General features: G+C 37.0%; 4 protein-coding genes and 1 pseudogene across 5 annotated transcripts, besides 1 other annotated feature; 2 read left to right on the forward strand and 3 right to left on the reverse strand.

Moving 5' to 3' along the window:
* Positions 1–830: 830 nt before the first annotated feature.
* NCS54_00888000 (MFS domain-containing protein) lies at positions 831–2706 on the reverse strand (the record flags this gene model as incomplete). Its single annotated transcript, XM_053154247.1, has 4 exons — positions 831–970; positions 1038–1778; positions 1834–2584; positions 2638–2706. 4 exons carry the CDS (start codon positions 2704–2706, stop codon positions 831–833), a joined length of 1701 nt encoding a protein of 566 aa, XP_053010222.1.
* A 3801-nt stretch (positions 2707–6507) lies between these two features.
* On the forward strand, positions 6508–7062 carry NCS54_00888100 (SnoaL-like domain-containing protein; the record flags this gene model as incomplete). The annotated part of the gene is made up of 1 exon (XM_053154248.1): positions 6508–7062. One exon carries the CDS (start codon positions 6508–6510, stop codon positions 7060–7062), a length of 555 nt encoding a protein of 184 aa, XP_053010223.1.
* A 791-nt stretch (positions 7063–7853) lies between these two features.
* On the reverse strand, positions 7854–8627 carry NCS54_00888200 (Hypothetical protein; the record flags this gene model as incomplete). The annotated part of the gene is made up of 1 exon (XM_053154249.1): positions 7854–8627. One exon carries the CDS (start codon positions 8625–8627, stop codon positions 7854–7856), a length of 774 nt encoding a protein of 257 aa, XP_053010224.1.
* Positions 8628–15282: 6655 nt separating this feature from the next.
* Positions 15283–16764, forward strand: NCS54_00888300 (annotated as a pseudogene). The gene is made up of 2 exons: positions 15283–16579; positions 16640–16764.
* Positions 15283–16764: a sequence feature.
* A 355-nt stretch (positions 16765–17119) lies between these two features.
* NCS54_00888400 (Hypothetical protein) lies at positions 17120–19949 on the reverse strand (the record flags this gene model as incomplete). The annotated part of the gene is made up of 8 exons (XM_053154250.1): positions 17120–17181; positions 17242–17439; positions 17508–18202; positions 18258–18340; positions 18398–18529; positions 18677–18777; positions 18833–19639; positions 19706–19949. 8 exons carry the CDS (start codon positions 19947–19949, stop codon positions 17120–17122), a joined length of 2322 nt encoding a protein of 773 aa, XP_053010225.1.
* Between the last annotated feature and the right edge of the window lie 1854 nt (positions 19950–21803).

Raw genomic sequence — 21803 nt, forward strand, 5'->3', positions numbered from 1 at the left:
GTGTGTGCTTCTAGAAAGGCATCACACCTGCGGGGCAGATATTCTCGGATGATGGCATCGGCCACACGGCAATAAAGTTTATATTTTACACTGAGAATAGAATAAGCTTCCCAAACTAGAGCACATCATGTATAGACTCGCCACATGTTTGCCTAATCTGGCTGCGTCTATCGGAAGTTGACCAGGCATCATGGCAAACTCCAACCAAGTAAGTTGGTCAAATGTCTATAAAGACACGTGCCCCATCATGATGCGGCAAGCAATGTCAACTTATTCTCAGACTCTATAGTAATCATGTTGGTGTTGAACCTTGATCATATTCGCCCGGCCTGCATTTATGCACCAAGCAGCCATGGTTGCCCTTGGCAATGGAGGTGCTGTCGTGGGAGCTGACCAGCATTACCGCCGATAAACAGGTGAGGTGGATTGCCATTCGACCGACTGTATTGAATCTTGTTAGCTAACAATAGCAGACCCGTTTGTTCCGAATTGTCCGCGATTTACCGAGTGCCGTATATGATATCCTGACTTGCCAAGACTTGAGTTCACATCGTGCACCTGACTTGAATAGAGGACGACGGGTAGCCAGCTACGGGCTAGACAGCGGCAACCTAACTGTGAGACTTTTCACGACATTTGGGACTGTGCAAAGCATGGTTAAAGTTGACTTGTCCATCTTCTGAAGTCCTGTGACGGCGCGGTAGCAGGGTCAAGTACCCAGTTTGGCATTCAAACCCCCTGCAACCTGTAGGTCTATGAAGAAACCTAGCTCAATACCCAAATTCCCATTTGCGCAGGCAGAGACGCCGTCGCAGAATGTGATGTTCTGCTCAAGCGTCCTCTCTGTCATCATTTACATCTTCCAATTGGATCACCTTCCCTCTCTTCTGTTCCTCCGCTAGCTCGACCTCGACTGGAGCGTCAATGTGCGGCTTGAACTCCGTCCTAGGATCTTTTAGGAAAAGCGCAACTACCACGAGCGGTTATCAGTGACACACAGAAGACATGTATGTATCTTTGAGGCGAGTGAAGCTTACCGATCACACCAGGTAGACAGAAGCAGGCAGAAGCAATCCAGCAGTTCCTAAAGGCGACTGCATACGCATCCAACCGACCAGCCTGAGCCGCATCGATGATGTCAGCAGTGGCACCAGGGATCTCGGCGAGAGCGGCACTGTCTTGGCTTATAACAGCCGCAATTAGCATTTCGAGAGACGATTTGGGAAAGCCGAGAGAGGTGGCTGCCCCGCCAATCTTGTCGGGAAGCTCTGAGGAGAGGGTATTGTTGAATATGGCGTTGTTGATGGCTAGGCCTATGACGCCGCCGACGGACCTTGCAATGGTAATAAGGCCGGAAACTAGGGCGATGAGCTCCGGAGGCGTGGTTAACTGTGCAGCAACCATGAAGGTTGGGGTAACACCTCCGAGACCGATTCCGGCAAAGATCATATAGCCCCAGTAGTTAGCCTCTGGTGTCGATACTGTTACAGTTGCCATGAGGACATTGAAGAGGACGATAAGAGCCAAAGAGATTGCGCCGGGTATACGGACGATGCGGAGTTTGGTTGATACCCAGCCAAAGACAACTGGGGACGCGCCACCGCAGATAAAGAGCATGCCAAAAGCCAAGCCCGTGATCAGTAAATCCTTTCCAGTGAACATACTAAACTGCTGGGCGAAGTAGTTATTAGCAGTAAAGAAGGATATGCCGTCGATGAACAAAGCAAGAAGTGCGATAGCGGTGTTGCGGTGGGCAAAAACAGCATGGTTGGCGATGCCTTGAGCGCGATGTTAGCAGAAAGCTTCAATCCAACACACTTTGGGCAGCCTTACCATCCTTCTTAATGCGCCATTCATAGATGATGGAGATAATGATAAGAATAACTCCTATAACGAAGGGCGCGATAATATGTGCATCCGTCCAAGAATAGGGGTTGTCAGACCAGGCGAGGGCCATAGAGAACAAGGTCAACCCAGCTGCGATGAGAACATAGCCGATCCAGTCGAGTTTTCCGAGCTTTTGCTTTAGCCCAAAAGCGACTTGTTCTTCTCTTGGGGGCGGCGAGTAAAAAAACACGACGCCAAGAAGCGACATGCCAAAGAAAGCGGCTACGACGTAGAAGTAAATGCGATAGCTCTCGAGGTCATTGTATCGAAGAAGAGCACCGCCCATAATAAGACCGAGGTACCCCCCAATGCTGGAAGATATACTAATAGTAGCCTGTGCTACAGGCCGCATACTTCTTGGGAGAACCTCAGATGGCACGGCGAACAAGATAGGCTGGCAGCCATAGTTAATGCCAACTAATATGAAGCCAGCAATTACAGTCGCAATATTCTCGGCGCGAGCAATAATCATGGTGCCGGCGAAGCCAATAGCGAGCAGCACGACAAGAAGCCATTTACGGCCCCAATAGTCTGCCATCTGGGAAACTGGTAGGCACACAGCGACGGAGAGGAGGTTAATAGACTGGTTAAACCACATGGTCTTCGAGGAATCGCCGAAGAAGGCCCCGATGGGCGGCGCGAGGAAGCCGGAGCCGATGATGATCGTGAGCTGGGAGAAATAAACAAAGCTAATGCACTGGTCATTGTCAATATGGCTTCCTTGTATACGGCCAGCAACGGAGCACATGCAGTAACGACAATCCAAGTCGTGAGGTGGACCTTTAGAGGCCTGACTTGGGTGGTGCTGTCCTCATTCATGATGATCACGCCGCTGATTGTGTTTGTGTGTTGTGTTGGTGTTGGTGTGTATGTGGGCAGGTGGGGACGGATCTGACTTGAATCCGGGGAAGTCTGGAGAACTTATCGAGGCGAGCATCTAAGAAGCAACACACCCCTGGACTGAACTCAACTGCCGACGCCAGGGTCTGGGTCCGCGGATCGATCCGGTTGCCTGCCATGGGTCTTTCTCTTTGCCGTTAGCCCCGCGGGTGTTCCGGGTGGCAAATGGGAATGGAAGCGGGTGTTTCGGACAGACAATCTCGGACCAAGATAAGCCTCGTCATCTCCTTCGTCATCGTCCGGAGCCCATCCAGATGGCATCAAGCCAACATGCCACTGATCAAACCAACCCAATTTCTATTCAAGGCGGTCATAGACCTGGTGGTGGTTATCACAAGTGGCTCCAATGGAATAGGGGACGTTCCGCAGCTCTTGCTTTTCACGGTATGTAAAGGTTTGGGTTGGAGTGTTGGCACCCTGGTCTCTCCCATCCTACGGTGAGAAGACCTCAATGCCAAGGTTGTGTGGCAGGGGACGGAAACACCGAATAGGGGCAGGCCCTTGCTTCATCCCTAGGAGATAACTTTGTCTTTATCTAGTGCGACGTAGCCAAGTGCCGGGATCAGCTTGCTCTCATTCGGGAAGCAGGGCGCTCCTCTACTAGAAGTGGACATTAATTTGCGAGGCGTATTATTTACTAGCTAAATTGTTATAGACTACTTGCGGCGGAGTAGTAGAGGGGGCCTTGTTTTTGTTAGTAGAATAGGAGGCTTTGAGATAGCTCAGCTCATGCCCTACCTTGCCACTACGTATAGGGTTATTAATGTGATTCGAGGGCTATGCCTGGAGTCCCTTGGCCATTGAATTAAGATTAACGATGCTTACCCCTAGACGACACGTAAGTGGCAAACACTCATGGAGAGCTGAGCGCTGAGGTTGTGAACCAGAGCTGCCCATTGACGAGCCCGAGGACGTCGCGACTTTGATGCTTATCTGTGCTTCTTTCAGCCGCACTGAGGGAGTAACGCATGACGGTGCCATCTCGCCTTTCTATGGAAAGATCTTATTCGTAGATAGAGGAAGGTTGTATGAGATTAAGGACTTGCTGCAAGGAATTGAGCCGGTATGGCTGAGCCAGGAGAATAGCGAAGCAGTGTCCAAGGGACAGGAGTTCCTGCACAATGGAAAGATGGCCTGGAAGCCTTCTGGTAATCCTTGAAATTGTACCTAGTCTACAAGTTGTCGCGAGGCAATATAGCCATAATGACCATGCTTACTCGTCTCTACAAGACCGTGACCCATCTTCAGAAGAAATAAAGAGCAAAACCCCCAAGTACCCAAGATCCCCCTTCCCCCCGCCTCCGCGTCCCAGCTACATTAATCCCATGTTGGGTTCACACTCTCGGGGATAGGGCCTATGTTATCCCGCAAATTACGCATAAAACCCTTAGTATCCTGCCCTGCTGACCTGCTTTCGAGAACCATGTTTCTGCCGCGAGGCAGCATCACGTCTGCGTACTCCTTAAGAGCCGACCGAGCGTCCACGCCTTGTTGAAATGAGCGCTTCAGGATTCTAGTGAGGTCGGCGGCATCTCTGAAAGCCGTATTGGCGCCAGCACCGCGGAACGGAATCATGGTATGAGCGGCATCCCCAAGAAGTGTAACTCGGCCCTGCGGTAGTGTTTTGGGAGGGACGAATTCTTGGAACTTGATGGGTGGAACATACATTCCCTGGGGGCCCATATGTTGAATAACATTTCGCAAGATCGGTTGCCACTCTTTCGTGAGCTCTGTTGCCTTCGCAAATAGTTCCTCGCGGCTCGCCACAGCCAACTCATTCATCTCCTTCGCCGAATTCTCGTCTGCGCGATAGCCCAGGATGTAGTAGAACTTGCGGATGTCTTGCTCCGGTAGGAAGGCATGCTGGCCGAAAATGCACCGTCTATACGGTGCATTGGTGAGGATAGCCGAAGTAGCCATATTTCGCAGTGGTGTATAGATTTCCGGTGGGAGCTGGCCTTCGCCGCAGATAGCGACGAAGGCGCTGGGTTCAAGCTTCGCTTCCTGACCTTGAAGCAACTGGGCGCGTATTCGCGATCGCGCGCCGTCCGCCCCAACCAGAATGGCTCCTCGTGCGGTAGAGCCATCCTTGAAGAAGGCAGTGACGCCTTCATCATCCTCCTCATAATGCGTAATCTCCTTACCAGTAACGACATCAGCCTTCTTCCAGAAGAGTTGACGCATCTTTGTGCGGCTAGCACGAAGTAGATACCCGTCTTCACCCCTGGCCACTCCACCGAACTTCCAGTGAAGCTCCCCCGTGATACCATCATAGAGTGCCATCGAATCGTGGTCCTCATTGCCGTGGTTCACGCTGACCCACTCGAGGTCACCGAGATCCTCAGGGAGGAGCTCCCACATATCCGGAAGACATCTACAGACAACCTTAGCCCAAAGGACAAACTAGAGTTTCGGCAGTGATGGGGGACTTACGCGATCAGTGCAACAGCCCATCCTTGGGCTCGCGAATCAAGCTGCTCATCTCTCTCAAAAATTTCGTATGGTATTCCCTGGCCGCGAAGAAATTGAGCGAGAAGCAAGCCGCCGGGCCCGGCGCCAATGATCAAGACCTTGTTGTTTTCGTTTTGAGACATTTGGATAGTAAAACGAGACCAGGGGAATTTTACTAATTGTTTTGTTTCAAGGGTAATAAAATGTAAAGCCAACAGATGGTGGTTGAGTGAGGTTCTAATACACGGCGAGCATAAGCCTACAAGTAGTAAATCTATTCATCCTTAGGAAGAGGGTGTCGTCAAAATTTCCGTTTGACGCCGTTCACAGCATAGGCCTTGGGTAAGCCATTTCCCACCTAGAAACATACAATTGCCGTCGCATGTCGAGGATAATTGACTGGTGGTGCAACTCGCGACATGTAGAGTGGGGAAAGAGTGTATGCCACCCGGTGGCTACAAGACTTATTGCCATTTTCGGTAGTATCAGCATTGACGGAATAACCGCAACTGTATCGCGTAGGCGAAAGTAAGGCTAAAAGACATTAGTAGTTTAAGAGGTATTAATTTAAGACGTAATTAATTTCAAGCATAAAGAATTATTAATAGTTATAATAATTCTATTTATAAGTATATATAAATTTTTATAATATAATATAATATAGTTATTTAATAAGGATTATAAATATATAATATCTTATTTATAATAAATAAATTAAATTATTATATATTAATAAAACCTTTATTAAAATAACTATAACCTTATATATAAGTATTTTTATAATAATTTCTAAAATAATGAATAATTTTATTTTTATTAAGTATTTAATAATTTTTATAAAATTATTAAAATATATATTAATATACAAAACTTTGATTTTTTAATATTATTTTAAATTTATTATAAGTTTATTAAAATTATATTATAAGTATATATAATACTATATATATAACCTTAATTAATATTTTTAAAATAAATTATATATAATAAATAAATTTATTCATATATATATATATATATTTAAAAAAAACTTAAATATAAATCTATATTATATAAAATAAAATTTAAGTAATATTTAAATATTAAGTTACGCTTATAAATTAAGAAATTTTAATGGCGCTACTAAGGACTAATATTAACCTCGAAATCTAAACAAAATATATATTCTAACCTCTCCTCGCCACATTCTGACATCTTTCCCCTGCTTTATCTATACCCCTACATCGACGCTCTTCTTTATTGATATCCGCTTATTACTTACCATACACAATGATTGGCGAACTTTATGCCGTACCCAACCGCCCCGCGCATCTCCAACCGCGTGGTGCCTCACGCAACAACAGATCTGGAACTGATGCTGATGCCCTTGAGCGATTCAAGATTAGGGAGATCTGTGAGGGATACCCACTATACCGGGATGTGTCCGAATGGGAGAATTTCCAATCCCTCTTCCATGAAGACGCGTATGTTGCCACGTCCATGTCTGAGGGCCGCATAGCCGATCACATCGCGTTGATGCAAGGCCACAAGGAGAACAACCCGCTTTACGTCATACATCACGTCCTTGGCCAAACAGTCGACTTACAGAACAACCGGGCTGTGAGTCAGATGAAGATATTTATCGTCATTCGGCTGGAGATCGACGGTGTGGAAGTGGATTGCGAAGTTGCAGCTCGCATGTTCTTTCTTCTCGAGAAAAGAAGTGGACAATGGGGAATCGTCTTCTTTACCGTCCTTTACGAATCTGACAAAATGATCCCCGTCAACCCATCCAACGGCAGCTTAAACATTCCCGAGCACGAAACAAGAAAATTCCCATCGTAAGGAGCTTTCCTTTTCCCCTATACTGTAGTTCAGAACTGATGTGTCAACAACGCGCAGCGGATATCGATATCTCTGCTGGTGTGAAGCAAAACTGGGATTCAAGCCCAAGCTGGATCTCAATAGCCATGGACCGGGGCGCGACATCCTTTATGCCAAGTGCAAGGATTGGCTGGAAGGGAGAAAAGTCCAACCTAACTTGACTGGCACTGATATTGTTGATGTTTCCTGAAGCATGTGGCTGCTAGTAGGGAAAAGCCATCTGACTTGGCTTATCTGAGTCTTGATGCATCGTTCAATGAGATTGTTACTACATTTCTTTTTTTTTTTTTTTTTTTTTTTCCGTTTTACTGTTGATTCATAGCCCGGTTCCCCGCCACAGGTGGAGAGCCCATTTCGCAGTTGGTATCAAATAACCAGTTGCTTTTTACCTATTTCTCAGCACGTCCACGGCAGCTCGTATCTTAGTGGCCCAAATTGGGTTGCAATGGCAAGGACTGAGGTCTTTAATCTTTGACCGTGAGAGTCTGATGGTGCCAGGCCAGCATGGCTGGCTGCACTTTGAGGAAGCAAACACGAACTCCAGCTAGACACGGAGTATATGTTGGATGCAAATAACCTATTTTCACATGCAGTTGACTAATTTCAAGACTCGACCCATGTATTCACTCTCATCGGATACTTGCGCAATGTGCTATTAAAGTCCTGGATGTAAATCCGACAGGCTCCACGACATCTAACAGCACAACGGCGCTGCGAGCTACACGAGTAGCCCTCCTCCATTCTAATTTTGCTTAACTAAGCAAGAAGCCACCCGTCACAGGGATCCATGCACCATTAATCCAACTCGCTTTGTCTTCGCACAGCACAGCGACAGTGTACGCGACCTCCTCCGGTTTGCCCAACCGTTTAGCCACCGGCGTATTCTGAATGACGGGGATTAGATCGTCCTGCACTTCCTGGGGAGTTGAGAGGAGCGACTCCGTTCCGATAGGCCCCGGGGCTACCGCGTTGACGGTGCAGCCATACTTCGGAGGAAGGTCTTTGGCCCAGCAACGTGTGAAACTTTCGACTATGCCCTTAGAGCCTGCATAGATGCTCTGTTTTGGGCCTGCAGCACGGGAGATACCGCTGGCAATGTTGATGATGCGCGAGTTTTGGCCACGAAGGTACGGCAAGCACGCCCTGGTAAGCAACAAGACTCCACGACCGTTCAAATTGATAGTTTTGTCCCAGATTTCAGAAATGACCTTGTCATCTGGCTCATCGAGCTCAGAGGTTATGACGACACCAGCATTGTTGACCAAGATGTCGATCTTGCCAAAAGCCTCCGTTACTGCCTTGACTAGTAGCTTTGGACCTTCGAAAGTTGACAAGTCCGCTTCGACGGCGATTGCGGTGGCTTCTGGGCCAAAGCTCTGCAATACTGCGTCCGCATTCGCTTTCTCGCTTGGGAACGGATAATTGATGGCGACAGTGGCTCCTCGCCCTGACAACTCCTTGGCTATCGCAGCCCCGATGCCAGCGGACGATCCGCTCACAATTGCAACCTTTCCCTGCAGAGACATGGCGATTGCAAGTTGAACCCGGTTTCTGGGGCTAATAAACGTGGCCAGCGATAGCCGATAGAGGCAGGTGATTGGGATAAATGATGTTTAGGGAATTCTGTTACTGTTCAATGCAGGGAAAGCCTTGTATTTGCCGAAATGAAGGATAGTAAATCTTGCTCTCGGTTAGTGAGTGGCTCATGAGCAGCCAGGGTGGCTCGATGTACTCCGAAGGTGGCAAACTGGATGACCAACCCTTTAGAGCGAACGTTCCTCTTTCGGAAACAACAGTCCCACTTCACCAAGCGACATACTGTACAGTACTGATTTCGGGCACACAAGATCGGTGGTCCAGGTCCCGAGGTTGTACCTGCTTGTTGGTTAAGTGGCTATTCTTTCTACGTAACACGTTTGGGACCCGACTGTTGCCCGATTGTAACTAAAAAGTAGATAGGGCTTAAAATAAATTAAGATTAATTACTAATAAGTATAATAAGCAAGGATAGCAGGTAAGTAAGTATTTTATTTAGTGAATAAAGTAAGATAATGTTAATCTTAATAAAAATACTAATTAATTATTAAATAGTAGTTAAAAAATTATAGTTTAGTATTATAAAATATACTAAATATTATATGTTTTTTATATAATAATACATAAATAATAAAGCTACTAAGCAAGGTTACTAATAGTTTACTACTAAGATTTAATAATAAGATATTTAATTTTAAATAAAATTATTTAATATTATATTATAAATTAATTAAATATAATTATATTAAAATTTGAAAAGTTAAATAAATCTTATAAAGGTATTAAAAGATATATTAATATTAATCTATTTTAGTAATTAAGTTAATATAAGAAATATACTAGTATTTTTAAGTATTATTTTAAAATATATAGTAATTGAATTTTATATTAATATATACTAACTATAAATTAGATTAATACTTTAATATTAAAATATATTATATAAGTAAGAAATAAACTTAAATTTAGTAATATACTTAAAAGGATTAAATATTATTATTATTATTATTTAATTCTAAAATTTTATTATAAACTAATTAATATAATATATATATAATTTTACTAATATTTACATATAATTTAATTTTATAATATACTTAATATAAATTTAAGAAATTTAATAAAAAAACAATAAAACTATATATATAATTAAGATATTATATTTAATGCCTTTTAATAGAAAACTTAGTATTTATATATATTTTATATATATTTTTATATGTAATATTTTTTTTATAAACTTTTTAAAAAATACATTATTTATTAATAAAAATAATAATAATGTTTTATTATTATAATAAGTTATTATTAATAATAATATTATAATATATAATAACTATTTTTTAATAATTAAATTACTTATTATATATAAGCATTATATTTATTATTTTTATATTTTAAAATTATATTTAAATTTATATTAATAAACTTTTTATTAAATTTTAAATTTATTATATTTAAATCTTAAAGCCTTTAAAGCTTAAAATATTAAATATTTATTTTATTTCTAAATAAATATTAAAAACTTTAATTGTATTATAACTTAACTTTATATTACCTAAAATAAGGATTAAAGTATTTTAATCTATATCTTAGTAATTCTAATAGTAAATGCTTTATACCTAAAGCTAAAGGTTTTAATAGGCTTAAATTAATAAGGGTTATTTATATATTAAAGCTAGCTCTATTTATAATAAATAAGTTATATCTTAATTAATTAAAGGGATTAAAATCTAACCCCTTTATATAATAGCTCTCTCCTTTAATATCAACCTTTTAATTATAATTTTTAATTACTTTAAGAAATTAAAATTACTTTTATTATCCTTATAAAAACAGATTTAATTATAACTAATAATAACTATAATTAACTAATTAACTAATTAATAACTAAGTAATTAATAAATAATATATTAAAGAGATTATAATAGTTTTTTATAAAGACCTTTGCTTAGATAACTAAAATAATATACCTAATACTTATTAATATATCCTTTAATATAACTAAGATAACCTTAGTAAGAAGGTCTATAAGCTTTATAAGGATATAAAAAATACCTATAATAAGCTATAAGTAATAATATTAAATAAAAGCCTTAAAAGTATTAATATAAATATATAATATAGCGATTTATTATAAATTAAACTTATAATCTTTAATTATATTATTCTTTTTTTATTTAGTCTCTTTTTTTTTTTAGCTATAATACTAATAAAAAGTTTAGTTTTTTTAAAAAAGAGTTTTTTTTATTAAAGGCTCTTAAAAAAAGCTATAAGAATAATAATATTTTATTAATAAAGATATTAAATTCCTTAAGGACTTAAAAGATAATACCTAATATAAGGCATAAGTTATAATACTTATAATAACTATAAAGACCTTTTATATTACTAAATAAAAGGATTAAAGAAGTCTTATTATAGCTAGCTAGGATCTAGCTATATAGCTATAAGTATAATTATATTAGGAAATAGGAGTTATTAGTATTATAGGTTTTAGAGGGATTAGTTCTTAGAGTTAGTATTAGAGTTTTATAAACCTAAAAAGAGTTAGCGCTAGGGCTTAGCGCTAGACTTAGAGGTAAATAAAGGTTTATAAGTTTAATTAATTAAACCTATTTAATTAAGTATATAATATATATATCTTAGCTTATATAAATATATAAATAATAATAATTTTAATAATAACTTTAATAATAAAACTTTAATTATATATTAATTTTTAAAATTTTAATTTTAAAATTAAAAAATTAAATATAATTCTTTTTATGAATTTTTATAATATAATAGTTATTTATTTATAATTATATTTATAAAGATTTAAATATATTATAATTAATTTTAGCTTATAATAAATATTATTATAGGGTATAATATTTAATTAAAAGATATTTATAATTTTAATGAAATTTAAATCTTTATATTTAGTTATTTACTAAATATATCTTTAATATTAAATATTTTTTAAGGTTTTAATATTACTTAATAAGATTTAAAGCCTAATATATATTAATAATTAATATATTATAATTAATAAGTAATTAAATAATTACATATCTTATATTATAAAACTATAAAAAAAGTCTTTATATATCTATATTAAAAATATAAGAAATAAAAACCTTTTCTTTTAAGTTAAAAAGCCTAAATAATTTAGGGATTTACTTATATTAGGACTAAGTAGTATATTATTAGTACTAAGTAGTATAGTATTAGTACTATAGCTTTATATAATAAATATTATATATTTTTAAAATATATTTAAATTATAATTTTAATTAATTTTAAAAAGCCTAATAGGTAAGAAGGATTTTAGTCTTATTATAAGATTATAATATATTAAGTACTTAAGAGGTAATTAAATAAATAGAAATAATATAAATTAGAAGATATTTATTATATTTACTTATTTATTATGTAAGCTATATATATATATATTATATTAAATAAATTAATAAGAATTATTATAATTCTTTATTTAATTTTAATAATTATATTTAAATAGTAAATATTATAATAATATATATTACCTAAGAGCTATAATTAACTAATAAACCTAATAAGTAAGCTATATAAATAAATCAGTTATATAAAAATCCCTTAACTTATATCTTCCTTATTTAATTAATTAATTCTTAATAACTTAATATATTATAGTCTAATAAAAAGGCTAGAATCCTTTTAGCCCTTTATGCCTATTAAAATAACCTAAAACTTAATCTCTAATATGCTATATTAATCTATTAAGTTAATTATAATACCCTCTATGCCTTATATAATAATATCTAACCCTAAGCTAATATAATCCCTAAATTATATAAGCTATTTAATCTAGAGGAATAGATCTTTATTTATTTTATTCTTAACCTATATTTATAAGGATTTCCCCCTTAGCTTTATAGTATTAAAGATATAATTAATTAATTATTTATTAATTATAATATATTATTAGTTAATATATATTAAGCTTTAAATTTATTAAGTAATACTTAGAGCTTAAAATATAGTTATTTTAGAAATATAATTACTAAAGAGCTAAATATAAAAACCTAATAATTATTTATAATTAGTTTTAATTTATAAGGAATATAAATATAAAATATTATATCTAATTAAATAATTTATATAATTTTAATAAGATTAGCTTTCTTATAGGTATAATTATAAATAAAATAGTTATTATAGGTTTAAAAAGGTATTTAAAGCTAAAGTTAATATAACTTAGAAACTAAAATTAAATTATTATTATTTTATTAATTAATATTAAAATAATAACCTCTTAGGTAATTAGGCTATTATAATAACTTAAAATAATTAAATTAATAATAAAATTAGTCTTAAGTAGCTTAAATACTTTAATTAATATATAGCTAAATAATTAAATAATTATTATTACCTTTTAATTCTTAATAACTATAAAAGTTATTAATTTATTAAATTTAAAAGATATTATAAAAAAAAATATTTAGCTTTATATATTACCTTATTTCTTTTATTTATTTTAGCCTCTTAATATTAAGTATTTTAATATATTAAGATAAGCTTATAATTAAGAAATAAAATATCTAATTAAATCTTTTATAACTTATATTTTAAAGATTAAGTTCTTTTTAGCTTTTTATATTATATATAAAGTTATTATAATAAAAAGAAATATTAAGGGGGCTCTTAAAAAAGCTAGCCTTATTCCCTTTAACCTAGAAGCTATAATCTTAAAGCTTAATATATAGCTATAAACTCTAATACCTACTAAGGAGGGAATTAAACCTTTTATCTCTTAGGTCTTAAGGACCCTAAGGATTATACTTAAGGCTAGATCTTAGTCTAAATACCTTAAAAGATAAATTAAAAGGTATCATAATAACTCCTTAGAATTAATTATAGAGGCTATAAAGTCTCTTATAAAGGTAATAAAGGGAAATATATATAAGATTATATTATTAAGAGCTAAAATTAAAAACCTTTAAAAGATAAATAAAATATTAAGTTAGTATTAAAGAGTAAAAAAGACTAAATTATAGAAAAGAAAAGTAATAATAATAAAAAAAAAAGGTAAGTAATTAATTAAATAGATATTAATATATAGGTAATAGCTAAATTATTAAGATATAATAATTAAGGAAGGTTAATATAACTAGGGGTTTAATATTATAATATCTATAGTTAGTTTAGCTATAATATAAAGACTTATTAAGTAGTAATTAAGATATTTAAGGAAAAATATAATAAGTAGTTTTAATTAATTAAATAATTTATAGTATTTTTATAGTGATTTTAATCTTATAGGCTAAGAAAAATATATAGCTTACTTATCTATATAGCTTACTTATTAAGTATATTAAGTATTATATTTTTAAATTTATAATATAAAATCTATATTAAAAAAATATAAGTTATTTAATTAATTTAAATTACTTATTATATTAGTTTTTAAATAACTTAATAATTATATAATTTATTTTTATATTATAATAAATCTTATTATTAATATTATAACTTAAAATATTTAATTAGTTATTTTATTTTAATTATTATTTTTTAATAATTTAAGTATTATTTATATATTAATATTTTTTTAATTTATTAATAATATTTTATATTTCTTTACTTTTTTCTTTAAAAAAGACTTTTTTATTTTTTAATATTAATTAGATATTTTACTTTTTATTTTAGAATATTTATTTATATCAAAATAATTTATAAGTATAATTATATAATTATATAATAAAAACTTATAAATCTTTTAAGTAGTAGTAAAAAGTAAGTAAAATACTTAAATATTTTAGATTTTATATTATATAATAATAAATATATTTATATTATTTATTATTTTAAAGAAGTTAGTTTTCTTTAAACCCTCTTTATAAAAAATATATAAAAACTACTTTAAGTATTTTTTCTCTTTTTAAGATATTTAAATATTTAATATATATATATTTATATTAATATAACATATTAAAATTAATTATTATAAATTTATTTGCTATATTAACTAATAGTACTTTTATAAATTTAAATTATATGACATTTTTATATATTTTTATTATAAAAAGCATACTAAATAAAGACATATTTCTTTATAACATTACTTTAAATACTAATATAATAGTAGTATAAATATATAAATTAATAAGCTTATTTATAAGTAAGACTTATATATAATATATTTTACTTATATAAACCCTTTAATAAACTATTAGAAATAACATATCTAGATCTATTTTTTTAGCATTTTATTATATATAAATTTAGTCTTTACTTAAATTTAAAAATACTTATATTTATACTTATATTTTAGTAATTGGTTTTATATTACTTTTAATCTTAATAAATTATGCTAGATATTAGATATATTTTATAAGTTATATTATATTTTCTCTTATTTTAAGACTTTAATATATTTATTTAATAGTACTATTTATTTTATTAGCTATGCTTAAAGAGGTTAAGGTATTTTGCCCTACCCGCTCTGTCGCACGCCCACTTATTATATCTTTACACATTCCCTATGTTTATCTTTTCAACATCCATCTACGTCCACTCTATCACTCACCTCGCTATATCATATACCAGCCCTTCCTCTAAGCCTTCGAGACCACACACACCCTAATGCGTCGCGCCATCACCTCCACTGATATTGACCAGCTCCTGTCCCTCCTTAGGGACACCGATGCGCTGATCAGCGAGCCGCACGATGAGAGCTACAAAGAATCAGTCAAGAGATGGTCTGCCGCAGCTGAGAGGCCAGCTGGTGTAGCTGTCGTCCCTACGGATGCCTCACAGATCTCAATCATCCTTCGATACGCCGCAGTCAACAAAATTGACTTAGCGCTCCGGGGTGGTGGCCATTCCACCTCGGGGTCTAGCAGCACTGACGGCGGTCTGCTCATCGACCTTCGCGCCATTCGCCATGTGAAGGTCAACGCAGCCAACAAAAGCGTCAAAGTTGGTGGCGGCGCCAATTGGGGCGATGTGGATACAGAAACAGTGAAGTACGGGTTTGCCACCGTTGGAGGCACCATCTCTGACACGGGTGTCGGCGGCTTGACTCTGGGAGGCGGGTATGGCTGGCTTTCTGGTGCACACGGCATCGCTATCGACAACTTGTTGAGTGCCACAGTGGTGCTTCCCAGTGGTGACATCGTGCGGGCTTCCGACAACGAGAATCAAGACCTATTCTGGGGTCTGCGTGGTGCTGGCCAGAACTTTGGTGTTGTGGTCGAGTTCGAGTTCAAGCTACATCGCCAAGGCAACCTCTGGACTGGCACCCTCGCATTTCCACCTTCTCCCCCAGTCGTGCACAAACTTGTTGAGGCAGTCAATGACCTGTACTGCCCCAGGACCCCGGAAGGGAGGAGCAAATATGCCGGCCGCGCAGCCAGCGTCATCAACATTCTTCGTCCATCCGACGCTGGTGGCAAGGTTGCTCTGGCTGTCGCAGTCATGTTCAACGGCACGGAAGAAGAAGGCAGGGAGGCTTTCAAGGGGTTGTACGATATTGGGCCTGTCATGGAATCCGTTAGATCGGTGCCCTATGATATCGCGAATCAGACCCTATCGGCTACTCCGGGTTTTCGAGTCAGCATGAAGGGAGCCGCCTGGGCTCTGCCACTTCAAACTGCACTCCTGCAGGAACTCATCGCCTCGTATACCCATTTCACGGAGGCAATCCCGGATATGGAAAGCAGTATGATCTTGCTCGAGTGCTATGACCCCTACGTCGTTGCGACTGGCGCTACAAACAGCGACATGAGCTTTGCAAATCGGGGATGGCATATGAACGCAAGCATCCAGCCTTCTTGGACCAAGCAAGAATTCGATGCCGAAGGGAGAAAATGGGCCAGGGATACTACTGCACTGTTTGAGAAGTGGTTTGAAAAGATCGGGACACCGAGCAGATCAGGCGATTATGGCTCTGTATTGGCATATGGCAACTATGATCGTGAGTCTCACTCTATTAACCACAAAGCGGTACCGGGCTGACCAATTTTCTTCGCTGTAGACTACGACCAAAAGAATTCCCGAGACATCTTTGGCCGGAACTACACGCGGCTACAGGAGCTAAAAGCTAAGTATGATCCGTATAACATGTTTGACAAGTTATTCGCGGTCCATCGGAAGGAGTAAGACATGTACCTGTTTCTACTGTATGGTTAATAAGTCAGATCTATCGTATCATGTTGGATTGTGTGGATACAACTACTACCAGTAGTCATACATTGAATAAATCGGATACGAAATTCACTGTTGGATACCAAGAGCGTTCTGTACGGAATGTATCTCGGTCCGCTGGCGGTCCCGATCTTGATCGACCTCGTATTAAGATATCTAACCACATTTTAACTTTCCATACCGGCCTGGTCATTCGGCTATTCATTCTGGGTGTCATGTATTTTTTTTTCTTTCTTTTCTTTTGCCTATGTACGGTCTTTCACAGCACCGTGTGTGCCACAATGTGACTGGTATGGGATGTTGTGCTATTTCAAGATAAGAGGTTTAGTTTCTCGATCAAAGCATCTAGTTTTGACGAAACTACGGGTGGCCCTGGAGTGTCACAACGTCAGCGTGTAATCTCATCGAAACAAAGCCTAGCTAGCAGCGTACATTTCCAAACTGAGGCGTCCCGTAGAATCATTGAGCTAGCCAGTAACGGTATAGCAGAAATTCGATACTTGTAGTCCGAAACCTGCTGAGACTCAACTTCTGTGATTCCTTCGCTGATGAGGGCGTCTAGCGGCGACTGTGAACTCGTCGTTGGACTATGTGAGCGTCTTGTTTGGAGATAGCAGCACAGAAGGAGACCTGTGCGTTTTTGTGAGCGCTGTTCTCAACCAGGTCTCTTAGACACAGTCGGTGCCATCCGAGCATACCTCTTTCAAAGACTGCCGTGGTCGACACTGGTCCGAAATGAGAAGCTTCGAGGTTCCCTAGATACTGTAGCCCCTGTCGTGTCTCTTGCAGGAAGACTTTTGCTGCTCTTTTGATGGCTTTATCAAAATTAGTTGTGGATGATGCTCGTAGGAGCTGCTTGAAGCTTTCCGAGTCCACCAGGATTTCTGGACAAGCCAAAAGTTCTTTCATTATCAACAACTGACTTGACCCGTACAGGTGGTAGTAAATGGAGTCAAGCAAAGCCCTCGCTGTCTTGAGAAGCGGTGAGTGAGTGGTGCTGTTCTCGCTCATGCAGGCAGATGCATTCTTGCACAGCTCATCCAGAACTTGGACTGGCCCACTCATTTCAGTAACAAAGGCTGTCCATAGACGCGGATGCCGCGAGCCAGTGAGCAGCTCAAAAGAGGAGACATGTCCAAGAAAAGTCGACATGATGGTCAGAAGTCCAAACTCACTCAGGCTCGGGTCATATGTTTTCCCTGCGTGGATGAGCCTCATAGTATCCGAGATATTGGGTGCGTCAACGGGCTGTTCCCACTCGCTCTCGTTCTTCATCCATTCGCTATTCATGGCAGGCAGTGTGAAATCGAAGTCCATGCCCAGGACTTTGAAGTATTCTTCCTTCATGGTAGAATTCAGTGTTGCCCCGATGACAATCGCGCCTGCCATACATCTGTGGTCTTGGTCAGAGTTCAGTCTGCTGCTGCGATTTGAGTTGGTGTACTTGCCTGATCGTACTCTCCAGACTCACCCAGTTCTTATAGTTCGATTTTGACAGGCCTTTCATCGCACTATAAGCCTCATGGGCAATCTAACAAAAATATCTTAGTCCAGTGTGCCTAGGGGGTGGGGGCCATGGGACGAATACTTTGGCAGTCTCGGACAGCAAGGCCATGCCTCTTTGGGGAACCTTCCAGTCGGCATTGTACATTTCAAAGAAGGCCAATAATAGATTGGCCTGCAACCACCACAGTTGCGTCTTGCCACCTCTCTTCCAGTGCTAGGTAAGACGTTAGTAATCATGGCTTGGCAAACGAACTCACAACGGTGCAAAGGCATCAAGTCTGGTGGATTGGAGAGGAATGCAGCGATAGCAATGAAGTTTTGTATCTGGCAATGAGCCAATCAGCCGGAGAGCGATAGTTACCTCGGAACAAAGTTGGATGGCAACTCTATGGAGCTTCTCTGCCGTCCGCCGTTCACGGGAATACATGGCGCCACACGCCATGATTTCAACGAGCAAAGGCACTCCGGGGAAGAGTCAGTCAACAGCTATATCATAGACTCAAAAGCCATTACTCACAGGGCGCTGAGATGACAGCGAACGTGGGAGGGTGCAAGACAGGGAATTGAGGAGCCATGTGCTTGAAAAATGCCTTTACAAATCGAATGACAGCATGCTTGGAAGGAAATCGGAATTGTGAGAGTGTTCCACTGGGGTCAGACTCTGCTAGATCAGCGACTATCTTCTCGTACTCATCATCCGTCAAGCTAAAGCAGCTCCAACATGGTGAATCATGGGAATATGATGCAGGCGAACCGGGAGGCAGAGGCTCCACGAGCGCTGTCACAGGAGCGTCTCTTTCCCAGTTAGACAAGAACTCTGCCGGATTCAGGACAGGGGTGGTTTCGCTGGCAAAAATACCCCAGGTATTTGGCATGGGGAGATCAGATGTCGCGAGGAAGTCGAGCATTTCGTGATCAGGAAGGGTTATCCCGGAGGTCCCGGTAACCTCGTTGGCGTAGAGTTCGGGCTCCAACAGCTGTGTTTCTGGCACCGGCAGGTAATTCTCCAGATTATTGACGTCTTCAGTGAGCAAAGGCTGCGATACCGGTGTCTCGGGACTGTCGCCGATTTGTTCGGGATCGCCAGGAGAGGGGAGTGCCCACGGAGCCGGGTTCGCCGGGGCGCTTCTTGGGGAGGCCGATGAAGGCAATGACGCATTTACGGACGGTTCAATATCTTCCGCATCACTTGTTGGTCCAGGATCGTCCTCGGCGCTCGCAGAAGCTATCTCCGGATGGAAATTCCTTGTATGACGGAGGATTACGTCCTTGCGCGATGACGAGACTGGACAAAGCTCGCACTTGTAAGGTTTGTCATTTTGATCTAAGGAGGCGGATGCAAGAGTCAGTGTCAAGGCCCCAATCGATCGATAGGACGAGAGAAAGGTACGAGTTTTGTCATGACGCCTCAGATGGGCAGCGCGATTGAATGTCGCCTTGCAGTGCGTGCATGAGAATTTGCAGGGGGGTGGCTTTGCCTGCTTCGTCCGGGTACGGCCGCGGCTGGGGGCCTCCGACCTCGCTAAGAAAGCTGTCATCATATCTCCTGATGCGGTGGTCGTGATCGGAAAACAGGGCGTATGCTGTGGGTTTCGAAGCTGAGATGTATTGTAGCGAAGTCTGCGGGGGAGCATGACGACGGTAAAGACATCAAGGTCGCCCCTTCCCCTTTTTAGAAAAGGCGGGGTAGAGCTAGTCCGTCCGGGGTCCTACCTGCCGGAACCACACCCGAGGATTAGCAAGGTAGATAGATAAAATTCTTAGATATTAACTACTAAGATAGAAGCAAGGTATACTTATTAATGAATAACTATAATATAAGTATAGTATTATATAGCTTTATTTTAAATTATAAAAATAATTAATATATATTAAATTTTTTTTAAAATAAATATTATTAAAATAAATTAATTTTTTATTATAATTATTTTTAAATTTAAGATTAATAAATAATAATTTAATTTAATATTTATATAATTATTTATTTTTAAAGATTATAATATTTAAATCTATAAAATGATTTTAATATATAAATTTCTAAGATATAGAAATATTTAAAATATATAAATATTATAATATATCTTATAAAAAGAAGTATAAAATATAAAATTATATATTTTAAAGAAATATATTAAAATAATTTAAAAATTAAAATATATAATATTTTAAAATATAAATTTAAATTATAAAAATAAATAATATATTTTTAATATATTTTTATAAAATCTTTTAATAAATATTATTTTAAGAAATATTGTTTTAATTTTAAATAAATTTAAGATTTATAAGGGTATTAATAAAAGAGTTTTTTTTATACTTATAAAACTAATATATATAATAAGTATGCGTCGCAGGTAAGTATGCGTCGCACTATACTGTATAGGCAAAAATAGCAAAACCTTCAAGTTCTAAAACTAGGTATAAAATAGTTAAAAACCTAAATAAAGTATTTCTAGCTATTTAACTAAAAATAAAATTATATAGTATTTTTTTTAGATTTTTAAAAATTACCCTTTATATATAAATAGTAATTTGTATAGTATGAATAGGTTCTTTCTTATCACGGCCATGACATGGGCCAGGTAGAGAAGCATAGCAGAAACACTCTGACTAAGCAGGGACTAAAGGGACTAAAGGTCGCTCGCATTAATCTAAGGACTAAATATTAAAAATATTAGTCTTACCCTAGACTAAACTAAGAGAATATCGGTCTAAAAATTAACTATAAGTATATAGAATATATTTATTTATATTTTCTTATATAGTAATTACCTTAGCTATTAATATAACTTAGTTATACTTAATACCTTTAAGTATATTACTAGATATAATACCCCCTATTATTTAAGCATAGCGTGATTACTCTATCTACTAATATAAACCTAGTATGACTAGTTTATCCCTTAGGAATATATATAATCATTATATATTAATAGCTCTTATTTAGTAGAATACTCGCATTACCTTAAATAATATTAAACGTAATAGCTACCTAGGTAACTCCCGCAAATAATCACCAGTAGGTCCTACTTACCAACTACCTACCTGCCGTACCTGTTGAACCCGTATTGAGTTGAATTGCTTGATTGAACCTATCTGCATAACTCTTGCCCCTCTCTTGGGCTAATGCCTTGCGCTATTCCTATTTAGAGGGTGCTATATCACATGACCTTGCCTTAACTAATTCTGTAGTTTATTTTACTAAGACGTAATATAGAACCCTCTATGTATACTTATATATATATAATGGCTTTGGTTTAATATACCCCCCTAGAGTAGAAAGCTTTTAATACTCTAAATAATAGTTATAGTCCTTTATGCTATATTTAATATCCTTTAAGTAGTTTCCTTTATAAATCTCCTTATTTATAAGGTATTTTCGCCTAGTATATATTATTATATTATTTAAAGTTATAGCTAAAAGAGAAAGTATTTATTTAGCTAAATAAAGGTCTTTTCCTTTTTAGTTAGTTATAAATAGCTTTAAA

This window comes from Fusarium falciforme, chromosome 7, assembly GCF_026873545.1.
Source record: "Fusarium falciforme chromosome 7, complete sequence".
Lineage (NCBI taxonomy): Eukaryota > Fungi > Ascomycota > Sordariomycetes > Hypocreales > Nectriaceae > Fusarium > Fusarium falciforme.